The 20,092-nt window shown below is 44.1% G+C and overlaps 5 protein-coding genes across 5 annotated transcripts; 2 read left to right on the top strand and 3 right to left on the bottom strand.

Moving 5' to 3' along the window:
- Positions 1-10,517: 10,517 nt before the first annotated feature.
- On the bottom strand, positions 10,518-10,730 carry W97_09162 (uncharacterized protein; the record flags this gene model as incomplete). Its single annotated transcript, XM_007787025.1, has 1 exon — positions 10,518-10,730. A coding segment is annotated over one exon (213 nt), but the record flags the coding sequence as incomplete, so codon positions are not given.
- Positions 10,731-14,267: 3,537 nt separating this feature from the next.
- W97_09161 (uncharacterized protein) lies at positions 14,268-15,255 on the top strand (the record flags this gene model as incomplete). Its single annotated transcript, XM_007787024.1, has 4 exons — positions 14,268-14,333; positions 14,382-14,655; positions 14,706-14,756; positions 14,812-15,255. Coding segments are annotated over 4 exons (835 nt in total), but the record flags the coding sequence as incomplete, so codon positions are not given.
- A 522-nt stretch (positions 15,256-15,777) lies between these two features.
- On the bottom strand, positions 15,778-16,147 carry W97_09160 (uncharacterized protein; the record flags this gene model as incomplete). The annotated part of the gene is made up of 3 exons (XM_007787023.1): positions 15,778-15,942; positions 15,996-16,078; positions 16,141-16,147. The coding sequence occupies 3 exons, from the start codon at positions 16,145-16,147 to the stop codon at positions 15,778-15,780; spliced, it is 255 nt and encodes an 84-aa protein (XP_007785213.1).
- Positions 16,148-16,649: 502 nt separating this feature from the next.
- W97_09159 (uncharacterized protein) lies at positions 16,650-17,573 on the bottom strand (the record flags this gene model as incomplete). Its single annotated transcript, XM_007787022.1, has 3 exons — positions 16,650-17,039; positions 17,160-17,352; positions 17,410-17,573. 3 exons carry the CDS (start codon positions 17,571-17,573, stop codon positions 16,650-16,652), a joined length of 747 nt encoding a protein of 248 aa, XP_007785212.1.
- Positions 17,574-18,341: 768 nt separating this feature from the next.
- Positions 18,342-19,498, top strand: W97_09158 (uncharacterized protein; the record flags this gene model as incomplete). The annotated part of the gene is made up of 5 exons (XM_007787021.1): positions 18,342-18,371; positions 18,614-18,769; positions 18,829-19,208; positions 19,280-19,374; positions 19,440-19,498. 5 exons carry the CDS (start codon positions 18,342-18,344, stop codon positions 19,496-19,498), a joined length of 720 nt encoding a protein of 239 aa, XP_007785211.1.
- Between the last annotated feature and the right edge of the window lie 594 nt (positions 19,499-20,092).

Genomic DNA, 20,092 nt, shown 5'->3' with positions numbered 1-20,092 from the left:
CTACTATTTTTCCTTTTTCCTAACTCTTTCTCTCTTATCTCTATTTCTATCTTCTTTCTTATTTTCACTCTCTCTCTTTTCTTATCTTCTTTCTCTTTTATTAACTCTCTTAAATCCTCTATATAATATTCTATAACTCTAAACTCCTTCTATCTAATCCCTAATTCTTGATTTATATATACTTTTCCTTTATACTCCTATACTCTTTCCCTCTCATCTTTCTTCTCTCTATACTAATTCCATCTAGTTGTTCTACTTCTATTCTCTTCTACTATTATAATCTCTTACCACTAATTCTCCCTCTCTCTCTCTCTCTTTCTCTTTTATTACTTTCTTTCCTTCTTTTTCTTTTCTTTCTATTTACTCCAATTCTCTACCTTCACTTTATCTTAATATTTCTATAAATATATTCCAAATCCAATCTTTTCTTTATTTTCCTTTTTTTTTTATATCTAAAACTCTTTCTCTCTTTACCTATTTCTTTATTTGTATCTAACTAAATTATTATAAAAAAAACTCTCCCTATTATTCACTTAACATTCTATCTATTATCTTCACTAACTCTAAAAATATTTCTAACCCTCACTCTATTCTCTCTCTTCTATAATTCTTACTCTAATCTTTACCTTCGAAAAAAATTCTATAATTCTTATTCTATATACTACTCCCTAATCTATTCTAATTCTTACTTATACTTTTATCTATCCTTTACTTTTATTACTCTCCTTATTCCTATTCTATACTTATCTCTATCCTTACTCTCACTCTTACTCTAACTCTTATTTTTACTCTTACCCTAAATCCTCTCTCTCTTACTTGCTTTTACTCTCTCCCTTATCTTTACTCTTACTCTTACTCTAAACCTCTACTCTTACTTAAAACCTTTTACTCTCACTCTCACTCTTATTCTCACCCTCACCCTCACCCTTACCCTTACTCTCACCCTCACTCTTACTCTAAATCCTTACTCTTACCCTTATCCCTCACCCTAACCCTTATCTCTCACTCTAATTTCTATCTCTTACCCTAACTCTTATCCTTCACCCTAACTTTTATCCCTCACTCTAACCCCGAACCCTTATTTCTTACTCTAAAATCTTATTTTAATCTCCTAACCTCTCTTTTATTACGCTAGACGCGCTCCTGCCTACCGCTTTAATATCTACTTTTTCTTTAATCTCTTTTCTTTTTCTTAATTTTAATTTTTTTCCTATTTATCTCTTCCCGCTTACCTACCCGGAATATATATATTCCTCTCTCCTTCTTCTTCTCTCTTCTTTCCTTCTTTTTTTTTTTCTTAAAACCTTTTCTTCTTAAACTCTACTACTACTTTCTATTATTGTCTTTCTTTTATTCTTATTCTCTCTCTTTTTTCTCTCCTATCTATCTTTTCCCTCTTTTGTCTATCTTTCTTCTTCCCTTCTATTTCATCTTTTTTCCCTATCCTTTTACTTTTTTCCCTGTTTTTTTCCTTTACTTTCTTTATCTCTTCTCTTACTTCTTTACTCTATTTCTTCTTTTCTACCTTCCTTTCTCTCTCTATCTCCTCCTCTACTTTATTCCGTCTCTCTTTTCTTTTTCTTTCCTTTCTTTTACTTTACTTACTTTTCCTTATACATTTTATCTACACTATACCCTAATAACTTCTTATATGTATTTATATTCTAATCCTACTCTTCTATTTCCATCTATCTGTTCTACTCCTCTACTAAACCTATTAACTAACAAAACTCCCCCGCTAAATTATTACTCTCCACTCGCTCCAACCGTCTCTTTCTACCCAAATATTCCACTAAACTACCTAAACCATACTTCTCCTCTAAATCGACTCTAAACTCTTCTAACTATCGCTGCCATCGCTGCTAAACCCCTTTATTAACCCTAAAAATAATCCCTAAAATTCCCCTTAATAAAACGTTTCTATACTAACACTCACCTCCGTCAACTCTCCTTCTCCACCCACCCTAACTATTATCCTCCTACTTACTATAAATCGCCTATAGTACCCCGTAATTAAAACAACCCGAATACCTTTTATACCGCATCGTCCGTCTAATCTCCTTAGCTACCTCTCTTACCTTTATACTCTCCACCCTCTCGCATTCTATTAATTCGTGGTTGCTTAGCCCTAATTACCCCTACTCGCATATTCTGTAACGTCCTATCCATCTTTATAACCCCTACCTTAACTGTTTAAACTCGCTAAACTCCTCCTACCTTCTCTTAATAAACTCCTCCCTTAGCCACGTTCTCTCTCTCTCCTACCGCCTAAACTCCTTTCTCTCCTTCTCCTCCTCTTCTTCTACACCTCTCGCTGCCCCTTCTTATCCTATATCTCTTTCCGTCTCTTCTTCTTCTTCTTTTTCTTCTTCTTCTTCTTCTTCTTCTCCTCCTTCTCCTTCTTCTTCTTTAACCTCCTTGCAAATGTTACACTTCTCCTCCCCTTCTTCGCATCCAACCCTATCCATCTATCCGTCTAAATACTCGTCCAACACCGCCCGCCTATAACCCTTAACCGCCTCCTCGCTGCTACTAATATACTTCTTCACTAACTGCTTCTCTTCTTCCGTCTACTCCCTCTCTAACTACTTGCTTTCCGCCCTATCCTCCACTACAATCGCCTCGCTCCTTCGCCCGTCTCTTCCTGCCCTACCACTCTTCTACACGTAATCTAACAACGTCTAGGGCTGGTCCGCGTGCATAACGCACCGGATATCCGGTATATTAATGCCTATACCTAACGCGTTTATTACTATAATCACTTATCGCTTCCCCGTCCTAAAGTCCTCTAACATGGCCTCCTTACCTACCGCATCGTGGTAAAATACGTCGCAACTTAATACTTCCGCGATTATCTTTACCTTTATCGTTAAATTATAGTACACTACTACCCTCCCTATACCCTCTACATCCCTTACCTTCTTCTCGATTAACGCTAAAACAAACTTCTCCTTATCCGCCTTCCTACCAAACTCGCTAATATCTACCACCCGATACACCACGTTCTTCCTTATCGTCCTCTCTCTAAATATCTTAACCGAACGCCTATTAAAATACATCCTCTTATATAACTCCTCCTCCTCGCACGGCGGTAATATTGCTGTTAATAAAACTATCTACGTCTCCCCTATTACTAGCTTGCCTAACTACTGCATCTACTTACGGAATATGTACTTCCGGTTTAAAATAATGTGGCACTCGTTGATAATAATACGGTCTAACTACCGGGTCGCCTTTAACTAGTTTAAAAACATAGTGAAATCCTTGCTAACCGCTAACTTAGGCGTTACTAATACTACCGCGGCTGCATCTAGCTAATAGCGCCCTTCCCACTTCTCGCATAATATACCGACCTCCTTATATTATCTCTTTATATCCCCTCGCAACGCAATTAACGGCACTACCACTATTATTATCCCGCTACCTTACCCTACCTAAGCTAGCAACATGAACACTAAACTCTTGCCTCCCTCTATTAGCATTACCACCACTACTAGGCTCTCCCCCGCCGCAACCGCTTTAACTGCCTTTTTTTAAACGCTGTAGAACTCGGCCTCCTTCTTATCTATTATCCGCCGTAACTCTACCTTAGCGTCTATCTTCCGTAACCTCTTCCACCTCTCTATCCGTCCTTCATCCGCTTTAATATTAAATAGCGCCCGCTTTCTCTTACCTATCGTCTACCATTCCTCTTTAACCTTAATAGCCGCCGAACTAAACCCTAAAAATTAATGCCAATCCATGCTTAACGCCTAGAACTACCGTCTCTTATCTATAACCGCCCTAAACTACTCCATAATCGCCTAGGCGTAAATTATACCCGCAATATGCGACATATACTCTACCTACTTATCCATAATTACTGCTACTATACTATCCTTATCCCATCCCTCGCTATTATCCTCTTCCTCCCCCTTAGACTAGTGGAACGCTATTACTCCGCGTATAAACCGCCTATTAATGCTAATTATAATGTCCCGGTATAACTAGATAGTTAATTCCTACCCTAATCTAACTATACTCTTATACTTCATCGCCTTCCGCATTCTCTCTAATATTCACTTCTTGCTATCTACGTCTGCTAGCTATATATGCGCCGATATAATATTCTTCTTCTATACTATCGCCTCGATCCGTTGCTAGAATGGTAATACTAACTATAAATACCACACTAACAGCTCGCTAACCTCTATAGGTAAATACTAGTGTATAATCTTAATATCACTGCTTAACGCGTACCCCTTATAATATCTCGTCGCGAACACCACTAATTTATCCTTAATAAAAACATTCTAGTGTCCGCCCTTAGCTATATTGCTATACTAGATACTTAAAATCTCTAGTCCCCTCCCAGGCTAGCCTACGGTGATGTGCGCTAACACTAACAACTTCTTCCTAAACTCAGCCACCTGCAATATATACCTCTTAACGGCCGCCCGGTCGATCCCTAACTCGCTACCTGGCTTTAAAAACCGATCGCGGATAGCGGCGTCTTATCTAACCCGGTTAAACAACCACGTCTCTCCGTCAACCGGTAAACGGCTGCGATAGTTCTATAAAAAATTCCACTTAGGCCGCTTATCGGTTAGATTATCGCGTAATAACTACTATAGGATCCGCGGCACCTTACTAACATGCTACTTATTACTAAACGATAATAAATTCTCCACTAATAACCGTCGGGTCTCTATAACTAACCTATAGACCATGCCGCGGAACTAGGGTATAGTAAAATATAAATTCTTATATAATAACTCATTATATCCCTTCTAATTAATATAGCCGGCCGATGTTATATTATAATAGATCTTCAACCTATATATACGTAAATCTAACATCTACTATATCGGGCTGTGGCTCCCTCGGACTATGAATCTATCTATTATTATTACAATAAACTCTAAACACTCGGGCCTGCGGGCTCGTGGTAGTGCTACTACTACTACTAAATCGGCGCTACTATTACTATCATATCCGCTATTACTATTAAACTCGTTATCTTGGAATAGCTCTAATAACTCTAACGCCTACTAGACGATTATAAACCGGGAAACCTTAATGACTATAGACAAAATCGGCGGATACAGCTCCAGCCCTTTTTAACCGCCTTCTTTAACCCCTAAAATAGCTAATACGCAAACTAACGCGCTATTATATTCCTTATAGCTAATAGTTTAGTTTAATAACTAGACGCAAAACTCTAAATATACCCTTTAAGTTACTATTAACTTTTCTAGCTAATTATCCTACTTATTCTCCTTATCCTAGTTCTAGGCCTCTTCGTTATTATTACTATATTCGCTATTATTACTATCTTTGCTATCCTTAATATTCTCCTCCTCTTTCTCCTCTTCCTTCTCGCCCTTTTTCTCCTCCTCCTCTTCCGCCTTCTAGCTTACCTTTTACTCCGCCTCCTTTACTAATACCTCCCACACCTCTCGCTATCTATAGGTGAACCGGTACTTAGGGCTCTACTAATCATACTCTTTCTATATCTAGGTAAAAAACATTAACATCTGCTTCCACAGCCGAATATAATCGCCGATCGACTTTTCATCTATATATAGCTTTAATGGCTAATATCTCGTCTAGTGCTTCTCTATCCGGATTACCTCTAACCGCATAAATATGCCGACCCGCTCGACGACGGACGCCTAGCTAATTCCCGCTAACTTATCTATAGCTTCCCAAATTGCTCTTTCTATAGGCTTATTAGGCTCCTCTTCTACCTCTTTATAGGACCTCCTATCCCTATCCGGCTCTACCATAGTGGGCTCCCTAACGCACCGCAATAAATCTAGCCTCTACAGTCCACTTAAATACGGCTACCACTACGTGCGCTCTAACTACGGGTTCACCTCGTCCTCCTCTCCTTCTTAGATGCTGTTATAGGCCTTCTTCTCTATCTTTACCTACTACGCTATAATCTTACTACGAACCTACGTCTATAATACTTCGCCGCTAGCTACTAGCTCCTACTATCCGCCTTTTAGGGTCTCCTCTAGCTAATATACCTTAAAATACTGCGATCCGTGTCGGCGGGTAAAAAAACGCTAGTAATAGACTACTTTTACCGCCTTGTGTATTCGGCTCTTAATTCTTAACCTTTTTATCTTCCCGGACCCTCCACGTTTACATACTACAGACCACTAATACTCCTTACGCTAATGCTCCTTTATACTACTTAAATTCCGGTAAACGTAATGGCAACGGGTCGGCTCTAACTAGTATAATAAACCATCCTAGTATAATAGTAATTAGCTGATTGGCTGCGTTATAACACCTAGGACCTACAACTCGGTTAGATATCTAATTAAACCGGGCCACTCTTAGACGCGTTCTACAATCGATACGGCATTCTAGCGTTTCATCTTATACTATTTCCCTTGTAAATAGCCTTATATCTACTCTAGCTATACTATATATCAACATTCCTTACAAATCGCTAATTAGTATTTAGCTAAATACTCGAAAAACTCCCCTTCTATGTTAGCTCTTTACATGTTGGATATGTCTAATATTTAACTCTAACCACTAGGTTATAGTAATAGGTTATAGCTTATAGGTTGCAACTTATAGGTTATGGAAATAGGTTATAGAAACGGGTTTATAGGGGTTTATAAATGAACGCGTTGCTACCGCACGCGTCTTAGCCGCGATTTATAGCTTAACTTATAGCTTCATTCTACCTTACGATTCTTACCCCAACTTACCCTATCTATTAAATAATATAACAAATACGTAGGGGTTTTTTTATTTATATCTAATATAAATGATGCATCTCTATAGGCTTTCTTATATACTAAAATTTGGCGCGGTTCTAGGTACCTTTTCTAAAGCTAATGTAGCTTAAGCCAACCTAGCCTATAATGAGATGTTCGCACGGGGCGGAATATTCTGTCACTAATATCTAAACCCAAGCTATTAACGTTAGATTCACCGCCATGGGTTAGGATCTACTTATTCTCATTCTAGTGTACTTAGTAAGCCCCAACGTCGTTCTTAGAGATTCTAAGTAGTAGTAGCCGCTACTATAAGATCTCGCCTATAGGGAACTTAGCTGTCTACTATAGGAACTTCTTATAGATCTTCTTAATTAGCTTTAGCGTATTCCCCAAGCCCGCTAGTTTCTAGCTAGCGCTATAGTAGAAGATAAGCAGCTATACTACCTAAATTAGGCCTAATAGGTAGCTACTATAGTTTCCTAGCCGCATCTAGCCTAACGTTAACGGCTTCACGCTAAGTATTATATAGAAGCTTACTAATAGAAAAGTATATTACTTACTACTAAAGTTGTAGTAGATAAGCTGTATATATAGTGTCTTTAACGCCCTTTTTAAGACTAGGCTATTACCTATACTAGCCGCCTATAGCGTTCCTTCCCACACGTCCTACTACTCGCTACTAAGATAGATTATATCCTCTAGCTTACTTTGCTTCTAATACTACTACTACTACTACTTCTAGCTTTCTTCTATTATAAAGTAATCGCGGTCGACTACGCGGTATATATAGGTTAAGAGTTGCTTCTATAGGCTGAAGTAAGCTACTAGTATACTAGCTTCTTTATCTAGATTAAAGGCTTAAGTCTTCTCTAGTAGCTCTACCTTAGAGGACTAGAAGCGGTTTAGAATAATCTATTAAGGCTAGATTAATATGTAGTCTAGCCTATCGAAGTACTAGCTGTAAGCCTCTTATAGGATAGCCTCTATTCCCTCTAGTATAGCGGCTAACTCTAGCTTCTAGTTACTATCCTTAGGTAGAGTAATTAAGGCCCGAATTTTGTCTTTCTTTAGGTCTTAAATATACTCTATAATACCGGTCCTTCTTAGCTAAGGCACGACTACTAACTTATAGCTATTAAAGCCGTATACCTTATTAGCCTCCTTAGCTACATCGCGCTCTATCTACCTTAGATTCTTATTCTACAAGTAGAAAAACTTCTTCTCTTCTATTACTAGCGTCGCAGATCTTAAGTTAGTAGGCTTTATAGCCCCTTCCTCTACTATAAAATATCTAATATACTACGTCTCTGTAAAGAAGGTCTAGAGCTTATACTCAGCCTATAATACGGTTAGCTTATTATACTCTAAAGGCTTCTAGCCGTGCACCTATAATATATAATTCTTAATAGTTTTAAGACTTCGTGTAAGCCCCTTAGAGTAGAGGTAGTAATAGAAGCTATTATACTACTTAAGCCTATCGATCGCCTAGACGACCTTCTTAGCTAGATAGTAGATATTATCTAGCGCGAGCAGCCTATAAGTGGAGAAAAATTTGATTAAAGATTTTAGCTATTATCTGAATATTCGATGCGGTTAGTTTCTAAGGTATTACTTCTAGAGGTCTTATTTTAGTGGTAAATAGAACCTATACTCCGTGTAAATAAGTACCTACTATTTAGGATTATATATAAAAGCCTCTATTCTATTAATTAAAATATATATAGTTGATATATAGGAGCCTTACAATATTCCTTCTAGCTTAGACTATATAAAAAAAAGAAAGAAAAGACCTCCTTTCACTATATTGGGGTAGATAGAATTATAGTAATTTAATTGCGCTTACTTAGGCCTATACGCACCTGTAGGTAGGGGTGGTGCAGCTAATTAACCCGCTAGAAACTAGAAGTGCGGTGCACTTCTCGCGAAAGATAAGGGGTAGAAAATATTATTAGGAATTTAGAAGAAAAGTTAGGTTACCTCTACTTAAGAGTCTCAACCTTTTTAATTGAAAATAACTTACCTGTTACTAGTTAGAAGAAATAACTCTTCTACTTAGTAAGCTCTTTTTTAAGCTATATATAGTAAAGATTCGCCTTTATAATTACTTATTTAGCTTTATAGAGCTTTTTACGAATTTCTTCTCTTTAAGTATATAACTACTCCTACTTCTAATAAGTAACAACTAGGTTATATTTAGTGTCTAAGAATATACACTTTATATAGTAACCGGAATAGATGTCTATATAATAGAATAGCAACTTAGACTAATAGTAACTATATAGAGTAGGTATATTAGAACTAGAGGAATATAAGTAAGAAATTAAGTTATAATAATATTCTATGGAGAATTATTTAAAGCTAGTAGAACCCTACTATTTAACTATTAGTTTCGGGAAGGTTAGCTTAGGCGCTTTTAGTATATTATAAAAAGAAGGTAAATATACCTTTTAAGATAAAAGCTAATAGGAAAGGGAGATAGTATTATAAACTATAATATATAGTATAGGTTAAGATTAATTAGTATTAAGTATCACGTGTAGGACTAATTATAGGGTGATTCATTTTAGGTATTACGTATAGAACTAATTATAAGAAATATCTAGGAAGCCTAATTAGTAGAATTAGTGTGATTAGTCCCTAATTACACTAATTAAAGGGATTATAGTATAGGTATACTAGTATATAGGTAGCACTATTCTCACTTATTAGAATAGTATACTTAACTTAAATAAGAATCTAGTATTCTTTATAACTAATTTGATTATTACTTATAATATTAATTCTCATCTTATTAACTATATCTTAGTACTATTCCCTACTTGCTTAATTAGGACCTCTACTTTATAGTTAATTTTATTACTATAATACCTCTTACTAGAATCTTAGGCTATACTACTAGAGTAATAGCTAAGTATACTAGAGAGAGTCTAGATAGTCTCTTAATAGTAGCTTTTATATTAGTACTTCGAATAGTCTACTAGTTTATACTTCGAAGTAGTATATTATCTAGTAATAACTCTATAGAGTAGATACTAATATAGTTTAAATGTAACTAGAGAAGATATATATCTATATATTTACTCTTATTAGTCTTTATCTATAATATTAGTAACTAGTGCGGAGTATACTACTATACTTTAACTAGAAAAAGTAAGATAATAGAGTTAGAAGTCCTAGAGCTTAAAGTTGCACTCGGCCTAGATAATAGTCTAGCTAATCTTATACTTCTAGTATATCTTATCTGTCCCTAACCTCGCAGTCTTAGATCCTTCCTAAGTTTGTTAATATCTTAGCTATAACTCGTTAGGGCTAGCCAAGCGGCACAACCCGCACGGGGCGGGCAGCCCCTGCACCTTCATTTAGCCTCATGCACGGGCTAAGGCCTTTCGCGCCCCAGTCGCACCCCCACCTCCTCAATTGCTCCGCGCTTTCGTGTGCCTCACATCTTCACGTATTTGCATACACAATTGAGTGCGTCCGACGTGTCACCGAAAGAGCTCGACCCCTCCGGATTGGTCCTCTCGGGTATAGGATAGTTCGACATCACAAGGACCTTGCTCCGACAGCTACATCAATTCAGTTGCGTTGAAACCGCCGCATGATCCCACTAAGGCAGCCCGAACTGGATTTAGTCCGTCAACCATCTCGATGTTGAGCAGAACTCCCCTAATACAATGCATACCCGTGGATTGTCGAGCACTGATGACCCTCGTGCAGCGCCAACCGAAGCATCAGAGCAGACTTTTCTTCCCTTAACTGAGATACTTCCGCATTTAGGAAGTGCCTTCTTACCCTCTCCTCTCTCGCCCGGTTCTGCAGCTCGTCGGCTAGCTGTTTCCTCTTTTGTCTACATCGGCCTGCAGCCAGTCTATTTTTTTCTAGGGATTTCTCGCGCTTCGCCGGCTCTTCCGTATCTGCATCCGTGCTGGCCTTGCTGGCCTTGCTGGCCTTGCTGGCTTCGCTGATCTTCCTAGCTTCTGACGGCCTTCGCGTCTCTGTAACCATCATGTACTGTTCATCCCGTATGTCGTCTCTCTTCCGCTTGGTTCCGCTTCTTCGTGAAACGCCAGACTCCCAGCTCTGTCGCACAAACGTGACCGGTTCGTTTTCGGAAGGTAGGATTTGTTCATCAACAAATGGGAGGATATCGTCTCGCGGGTTTGTTTGAAAATCATGCTGCAGCCAGGTACTAGCTGGTCTTTCGGCAGCCAATGGATGAAAGGGTGAGGGATGACACATCCAAGCTTCATTATTCGGTTCCCCCACAAATTCCGTTGGTGGAAGCCCCGACCACACTCCCGTGTTCTCTATCCGTGAAGCGGCGCGTCCTCTAGGGGAAGGCGGATGCTGACTGAGAAGTGCCGTGTGGTTCGGAGGCAAAAGCGCAAAACTAGGCGAGACAGCAAGGTTATTGATAGGGGACTGGAGCATGTCGTCTGCACAACATCTAGGGTGTTTGCTGTTGTATGCGAAGCTTGCGTCCGGGGGTCGATCAACCCGGAGCGAGCTCGATGATGAGGAGGCATAATCGAACACCGTGTAAGGCTGGGAACTCCAGGCCATCGTGTTGTCTGATACCGAAAGTCAATATCTGATTCATGATACCCGAACTATTGGTGTGATCGCACTCGGAAATGCTTCTTGCAGTGGTAATTGCACTCTCCAGAAGAGAAGAGAGAGCCAGCACGTCTCCGAATGGAGTGTGTGCTTTGATAACAAACAGCGAACGGAGCTCCACGGACGCGAATTTGAGTATTGTCTCGGTGGTTTGAAAGGTGTGAGGCCGAGGATAACATATGAGTGAGAGGGGATCTGGAAGATTCTGAGCCAGGTTGGGCATGCTCGGAGACACAATGGGAGCAGAATTATCTAAACTGTAGATGAGCGGGACAAGAGCTATGATCACCAATCGTCGATCCACCAGCGCCTACAGGAGGCAACGAAGGCGTGTTAGCAACAAGTTGTTTTTTTCCTTCTCCAATGTGGTCATTGCTAGCTCTCAGTAGAACCGCACTATTCTTGCGTGCAGCGTGTCTGCCAAGAAATGCAGAGGTTTGATGGTGCAATGAAAGTTAACCAAAGGTAGGGATACCTTTGTTCGAGCCCTGCTTCGGTGCAGAATCTCAAGCTGAACACCTGCAGGACGGGAAACACGGTAGCCAGTTCCCGGTGCATGTATGCATCAGTTAGAGCCCGGCACCTGCAGGCTGTGCCAAAGAGCGTATCGGGCTGTCTCGAAAGGTTTCATAGGTTGTGGTAGGGGTCGGAACGGGCGGCAAGGGTCCGACACCGCGTCAACCGCGGTACAAAAGTCTCCAGCGACCGTTAACCAAGCAATTACAAGCCCTGGCGATTGCGCACTTAGGAGGCGGGTTGTAGGCTAGTAGTAGATCCCCCCACCTGGAACAGCCATGTGGGGCGGCTGAGAGTTGCCGCAAAGATCCTGGAGATCGGCGCGACGATCTCCGGATCCAATGCTAGGGGCCTGCGTTGGCGCAGCGCCAATTGAGTCTGAGATCAATAGAACAACTGTCTCTCCAGCTCTCCCTGTCGCTTTTGTCAGCCTCAGTCCCGTATATGATACTCCTCAGCATATTTCCGAAGTAGATGTGCAGTGTTCGGCATCGTGCGACCGTCCAACGGACGAGAGTCCACTCGTTCGTCTCGTCCGACACGACGTTTGAACGACGTAGACAGTCAGGTAATATGCTAGCTACTTAAAGCAACCTACTACCTAATCCTAAATTAACCTCGGTAGAGTCATAACGTCATTATATTCTTAATCACTAGGCAGGAATAGGGTAGAAGTATCCAGTGTCCGGTTCCGCGTAAGGATCCAGTTAACCAACCACAGCGATGCTTCTTTCTTCAAGACCTACGATACTATTGTTCATTTGCCTTAAATAGTTAGCGGTTAGCTAAAGCACCAGGTGCCGTTCACGATCTAAACGGACGATTCCAAGATGGACGACGTTTACGTGATTTCAGTCGGGTGATGCCGAACACTGTATGATGCTGAGGATTTCGGCAACAACCGTCTAGCTACGTTCTCCTAGACCGCATGTTGCTTGTGCCACGACGCCACGAACGCCAAACCCACCCACTCAGCGCATCCTTGGAGTCAAGCGCGGTCCAACGCGTTCCCTGATTCTGAAGTTCAGAGAGGTTGGTCGCACCCTCTTCACGTCCAAACACTTTCCCACCTCCAACTAGTAACGCAAACCACACAGCAAAGTCATGGCTGGGGAAGGCAGTCAGCGTTCTTCCCTCAGCTGCGCCAAGTCGTTTCTGTCTACGAGCAGGCCTTGGGCATCACCCCGCCGCTGTCCATATCATAGTCGCTGCTTTTGGAGTCCTAGAATTAACCCTATGCTTCGCACTCGGCGCCCAGTATTATCCCACTACATCGATCTCGAGATCTGAAGACGTTGCAGCAAGCAGTAGTATTGGGAAGCTAGCTCGACCGGCTTCGTGTTATTAGCTAGTGAAGGCTGCTCTCATTAGCTTCGCATCGTGTGTTTCCGCTTTGCCGTAGTCTCTTATTCTGACTGGACCGACCCTCTCTATGGCAGTTAAGCATCACCGAGATAGGCTCACGGTACTATCGGGCTCTAGAAACTGCAAACGATAGACTGCTATCTCTTCACACCACTTTCTCCGCCGAATGTCGCTGCACATGTCTGCGTACACAGCGGTCGTGGAGGGCGTCGGATTGTAACAGTAGAAATGTAATTTCCAGCAGCTTTCTAGGGAAACTTCTCATTCGACAGCTCAAATGAATTGATCCTTCCAGCCCGCAGGGCTGGAACGTGTAACATGCAACGTGCTTCCTACTCGGGTAGTCAGAGCTTGTGCTCACCATGAACCCTGATGGACCACTACTCTAGATGCATGTACTCGCAGGTGCTGTCCGCAAGTGCCTATCCAGGCAACCCTAAAAAGAAACTGCAGACCTCCGGATCCACAGCTGCTCTGCCGCCCTGTGTATCTTGTCACTTATCCGTACACGTTCTGATACTGCGAGAATGACTGACGCAAAGCAGGCTGGTTGACTGTACGTATGCTGCCCGGCCCTGGAGGACAACATCTAGTAGTGTGTTCAAAGGTATTCGCATGGATCGCTACTGCCGCTACACCTCCTTTCTTATTCGCCGAGCTTGCTCAAGGTCTGCTCATTCTGGACTATGCCAACTACGTTACGGAACGTTGGCATGTTACCCTACTAGCAATCAGCTTCACAGCTATCGCTTTGCTCAGCAACATATATACGAGGAAAGTACTTGTCGCTATTAAGCTTATAGGAGGGGTCTTGCATGTCATCGTCTTTTTCGTTATTATTATAGTTCTCGGAGTAGTGAGTGCCTTCGTCTCAGGTCACTCCGACGAAACCCGTCACTGATTGTGGTGCAGATGGCCCGGCGGAGCACTGCAGTATTTGTCTTCACCCAAGGGGATTTCAATCTAAGCAGCTGGTCAAATGATGGTGTCAAATTCAGCATCGGGTTGCTCACTGTCGCCTTTCCTTTATGCGGCAAGCTCAAGCAATTCCAACAACATGAGGCACGTTCTTGCATTCCCAGGTTTTGACGGTATACTCCACATGAGTAAGTCAGACCACCTCAACGCTCACCTCCAACCCAAACTAAGACAAACAAGCGCGGAGGTCAAGGATCCTTCCCGCAAAGTTCTACAAAGCATGGTTTGGGGAGTTGTTATCAATGCTGTTTTAGCTATCGCGTTCACTACCTGCCTCTTATTCACGATCGGCGACTTGGATGCGGTCCTAGCCACGTCCTACGGATACCCCATCATCGAGATCATGTACCAGGCGACAAGACCGAAGGCCGGGGCTACCGCTCTAATTATGCTTTACATGGTTGCGGGCGGTATCTCCTTGTTCAGTTGCCTCGTCTCGGTTTCTCGGTTGACTGTGAGGGTAATATGACTCCTGTCTCATGATCACTTACTTATTGTCTGCAGTGGGCTTTTGCGCGCGACAGAGGACTTCCCTTCTCTACTACCCTGGCCTATGTGAGAGCGATCTTTGACTCCCGTCTCATGATGACCTACTTATTATGTGCGACAGGTCCACCTTACTCTCCTAATCCTCCTCAACTCGCTTTGGCTCGTCTCCGGCCTCATCGTGCTCCTCCAGTTCATCATTATCGGCTCAACCTCCGCCTTCTTCGCGGTCTTATCCCTCGTGACAATATCGCTATACTTCTCCCAAATCTTCCCCATCCTCTTCCTCGTGCTGAGGAAGCTGAGGGGCGCGCATCCGGCCTACGGTCCCTGGCATCTGGGCAGGTGGGGTCTTCCCATCAACCTGGTTGCGCTCGCCTACGCCACATACATCACGATCTTCTTGCCCTTTCCGCCTTTTCTGCCTGTCATGCCTGCCAATATGAACTACGCGGGCTCGGTTCTGGGTTTTTTTCTTTTGCTTGCTCTGGAAGACTGGTTTGTTAGTGGTCACAGCCGGTTTCGGCTTGCTAAGACGGAGGCTGAGTCTGCGTACCCTGAGGATTAAGGGATCTGCTCTTAGTACCGTTACGGCTGGGCAAGCTGGGCTCTAGTAATGGAATAGGGACATTCTCGGTGCACAGACGTCATACAGATGACAGCGATTAATTTCACAATTGATGTCGCCCCATCGGAAGGGAGCCACTCTCAGCAAAACAGCGTCAGAGCACGTAGCAGCAAACTCTGCAACCCCAGCCATGCCTTCTCACGCCCCCTTCAACTTAACTGTTGGGCCCCGCCTGTCAGAAACGATACCATCAACCAGCTGATACTCATCCTCCCTGTGCCTGCCCGCCTCACGATCCTGCGCTCTCCCCCACTAGGCTATCTCGTCGCCAGGCGGATAATAAACCTGCCAACAGATCCGTCAGAGCAAGCCGCAGCTCAAGGTACGCCACGCGCTTGTAAGCTGAACGGGCAGGATGCCGCGCGGACCCGCGGTTACGCTTTCAGCCGTGACGTCTTCCGCCGAACTGACGAGCCAGCGCTTAGGCCGATACGTATACGGCGTTTGGAAGTATGCCTCGCTCTAGTTGATGGCATATGCGGGCGCCTCGATGACGGTGCCGGCGGAGATGAAGGCACCGTCCATCTCAATACCGCCGGGCAAGACCTCGTGCGGGAGGCGCGTATGTAGCGCAGAGCTTCGTGGATGTAGGCAGTCAAGCACTTGCAGGCTGAGAGCTTGGCGCCGCTGCATATATCAGCCGGGGGAGAAGCGAAGGTTGCGCGCAGCTCGGCGGCGACATCAGCAAGGGTGGCGGAGTCAGAAGAGGGCGAAGAAGTTGTGGCAATTATGTCGGAGGCTGCGGAGATGAGGAGACCGACGCCTGCCAGTGTTTCAGGCACGGTGTGCGCAGCGAGCTCAACATGAAAAACGATCGCGAGGCACTGTGCATGATGAATTTGACTCTTTCCGGCCAGTCATTCTTGATCGTATCTGCGAAGTTCAAGGAGCATCGCATAAACTTTGGACTGCCTGCAAGATCTTGACTGGGATGGACTGCCGATGATATTTCAGATCCGCAACGCCTTAGCTAAGGTCCGTACTCCTCGCAACGGCTTGCAAGCAGGCACCGTATGTTTTCATCTCAGTGCGCAACCTTATTGATTCTTTCTCCATTCCTACGCCGCCAATTCTCGTACCTCTCGCATTAGACCTTCGGGGTGTTCCAAAGCGGCAAAGCGGCCACTATCGTTGCGTTCTGCAGAATAGTGTATCATCTGTTAGCTCTCTCTATCCCATACCGAAGAATGGGCAGCACAAAAGTTTCACAATGCGTTCATGTAGATGTACCTTTGTAGAAGACCAGATTTCCTGTCCACTCGACTGCTCTCTTCGAGGACGGTTCCGTGTCATAAAAGAAAGAATTGTACCCAAAGGGAACCGCAATTCGGTTTTCAGGCTGCAAAAGCAAACTCGGCAAATCTGTGATGGGGGATGCTTTCGTAGTAGCAGAGCGCCGATGGCATAATGCAGCCAGTAAAATAATACAGAGAGGCTGTCGTAAGAATGGCTTTGGTCCAAAACGGTAACTTTTGGTTATCGGGGTCGGCGGCCTCGTTGTACTTTTTGCCAACCCACATTGAAATACCCATTGGATCGTCGTTCAAGGCGATGCCAATATTGTGAGGCTGGATCATGGAGAAGTTGAAGTGCAACAACTTGCAGGAATCGGTATACTTTGAGCCGAGTTCGCGGCCAACAAAATAGCCGAATTCGCCGCATTGCATCATATACTCATTATAGCCGAGCTTCTTCATCGACTTGTCAAAGATTCGCGCATCATCCTGCATCGTCCAGCCCGCTCGTGGCGGCCAATCCGATCAACAGAATCCTGGCATACTTAGTACTACAACGTGGAAAGCTTGATCATTTGGGTCCGTGTGATGAGAGAGTGATTCGCAAACCTGGCTAAATTCCCAAAATGAACCTGGCCAGCCGTGAACGAGTAGCAAGGGTATCGCGTCGGGCTTTTCCGCACGAGCATGCAGGGAATGGATCTTGACATCTTCAATCGGGGTAATGTAGTGCGGAAACTCGTTGATCTCCTTGTGCACCGCGAACCAATCGTACTCTTTGGTCCATGCTTCATAAAGATCGCTGGCCTACTTGTACGTTGGGCCTTAACAGAGAAATTAATCGTATGTCACAACTTACAAAGAAATCTCAAACTGAGGGGCGTGCTCCGCACCGTAGCGAGTTCCGGCGCCAGGGACAATCTCTCGTCCTGGAAGCCGTGTATCTCTTAACTCTCGTTGCAGACATTCGACTTCCTCTGCGGAGATGTCGACTGTGAATAGGTGAATGTCTGACTCCGCCATATCGGAAGAGGTATATAAAGGAGCCAGAGAACGAACGTAAAGAGCGTGGGAATAGCACTGAAATAGATCAGTAGTTCTAGAGGTAGATACGGGCACTCAGAGCACAAGGACTTCGGCTTCAACCTTGGCAAGTGGTTCAAGTGTATCAACTTCTTTGCGGACTCTTACACGTTGGGAAGAGAACTGGTAATAAGTTTCCGACAGCTCTCATGAACCCGTCAAATAGTAGCTCGGAGCAAGGCCGAGTCGATTTAGTGATCCTCGGTGCGCGCGTCGAAGATTAGTAAGCAGGCCAATCATGATTGAATCGGCCCGGCCTCGGAGGGCACGATCGTCTATTACACCTTAGGCGGGGTTAACCGATGCCGGAAGCGGAAAGTCGTACCACTTGCTCCCCAAAACGGTGAGCCGATTGTATTGGGTAAAGCGGTAGGCACATAGAAGTGCTAGAGGTAACAGTCTCTCGTTTCCTACAATGGAACTTTTAGGTGTTAGTTTTTAGCTTGTCAAAGCCGAGGGAGCATTTGCGAGGTTACAGCTCGAGCTACTGATTACTGCACTCGGCCTGACTCCGCTCCACGCCAGAGATGTGATTATATAAGCGCAACTGCTTTCCCCCTCCTTACCGCTTCCTGACCTCAGAGAAGCTTGAGCTCGGGCTCGACGCGAACTAAGTGATAAAACCAAAAGTGTCCATCATAGCAACACCGTTTCAGAAGACGCAGTTACTAGTTATCTTGAAATCTCGTTCGAACGACAGAGTCTAAGATGGCACTGCAAGGGAAAGTCGTATTCCTGGTGAGTTGTGCCGCCTGCGCAAACAAGTCGAATGACGAAGATATGGGATCCTGATTCGAATGTAATGTATAGACGGGAGCCTCTATGGGGATCGGTGAGGCGATTGCGACGTCGTTAGCCGATGAAGGAGCGACTTTAATCCTCGTTTCGCGCTCAGAGGTTGGACTTCCTCGCCCGCAGCCGTGAACTTCGACAAAGAGTCTAGGGAACCTCATGCTAAAGACTACCACAACGAATGACAGGATAAGCTCTCAACACTGGCGAAGAACCTGACATCCTCACATCCCGGCTGCAAAGTCATCTACAAGGCTGTGGACGTGGGAGATCAGAAAGCTGTCGATGCTGCAGTCGCTTCATCGATCCAGGAAATAGGCCAAATCGATGTTCTCGTCAACAACGTGCGTTCTTCCCTTTCCACTATTTTTCCTCTTGAGCCTTGATTGAGACGATTACACAGGCCGGTCTTGCTCTTGGTGCCCCTGCCGCATTTCCCCAATTGAGCATCTCCGATATCATGACCATGAACAACACGAACATTAACGGCATGATGTGGGTGACTCACGCCGTGCTCAACCAATCGATTCTATCCCGGAAGGAGGGGACGATACTCAACGTCACGTCTACAACCGCACTCGAAGTCCCACCCTTTCCAGGCGAAGCCGTGTATCACGCTAATAAAGCCTTGCAAGAGGGTTTTACAAACGTCCTCCGGCACGAGCTAAGCCAGACCAATATCCGAGTCCTTGCACTACGCCCCGGCTGTGTCGTTACGAACTTCCATTCCCTTCGGGTGGGGCATGACAAGGAGAAGTACGATAAGTTCTTCGAAGGGTTCCAGTACGTTAGCCTTCCTCCCCGATAAAAATTTGACGGTGAAGTCGCATGCTCATCAACTCCGCTGCGTTTAGGCCGCTTGACCCAGAAGATGTTGCTCGCGCAGCTATCTTCATGCTTAGCCAACCGCTCAACGTGTCGATCAAGGCTTTAGATATCGTCCCTTCCGGTGGGTTACCCGTTGCATAGTTTAATTATTCGAAGGGCTAAACGGACTGTTAATGCGTATCCTAGCACAACGCTCTCTAAACGTCTTCGACCGCACATGGAATGAACGTAACGGGCAGGCATAGTCCTCGAAGTTATCCTTGCGCTTACGATCCAATCGGGCATCCTTGCATGTTTTGCGGGCTACGATGAGGGTTGAACGATGAAGGAGTGATCAGAGATCAGGAGGAAGAGCTGGAGTAGCTATAGGGGTTGTTAAGCTTTCTGGAAGCTAGCTGCTAGTGGCTGTTGAGCGATTGAGAGGGAAGAAATTTCGTTGATCGACTATATCTCTTTTACGATGACGATGATTATGTTTCGCACCTGTTAGGACCACTACAATGTGTAATGAAGACACTCCATGAACACGGCATCAAACAGGGAAATTGTAAGTAACTAGAGCACGACAGGGCGGAGGAACTAGCACAAGCCTTATGCGCCACCCAATTGTATAGGTTCCGTTTCGCACAACCCGTTCCAGCAGTTGGCCGAGCCCTTCCAGACCCTACGAACGACGATTGCCTTCGCAGCTTAAGGTATAGGTCGTTCACGGATCGGCGTCTGCTGACGCAAAAAACCACTTTCTAGAACACGTCGGCGGAAGGAAGTCCGAAGCAGCAGCTACAACAGCTGGCAGAATAGACTTTTGAGGACTATCATGACTCCGACTGCTCATGCTG

This window comes from Coniosporium apollinis (genome assembly GCF_000281105.1).
Source record: "Coniosporium apollinis CBS 100218 chromosome Unknown supercont1.85, whole genome shotgun sequence".
Taxonomy (NCBI): domain Eukaryota; kingdom Fungi; phylum Ascomycota; class Dothideomycetes; genus Coniosporium; species Coniosporium apollinis.
This window is presented reverse-complemented; position numbering and strand designations above follow the sequence as displayed.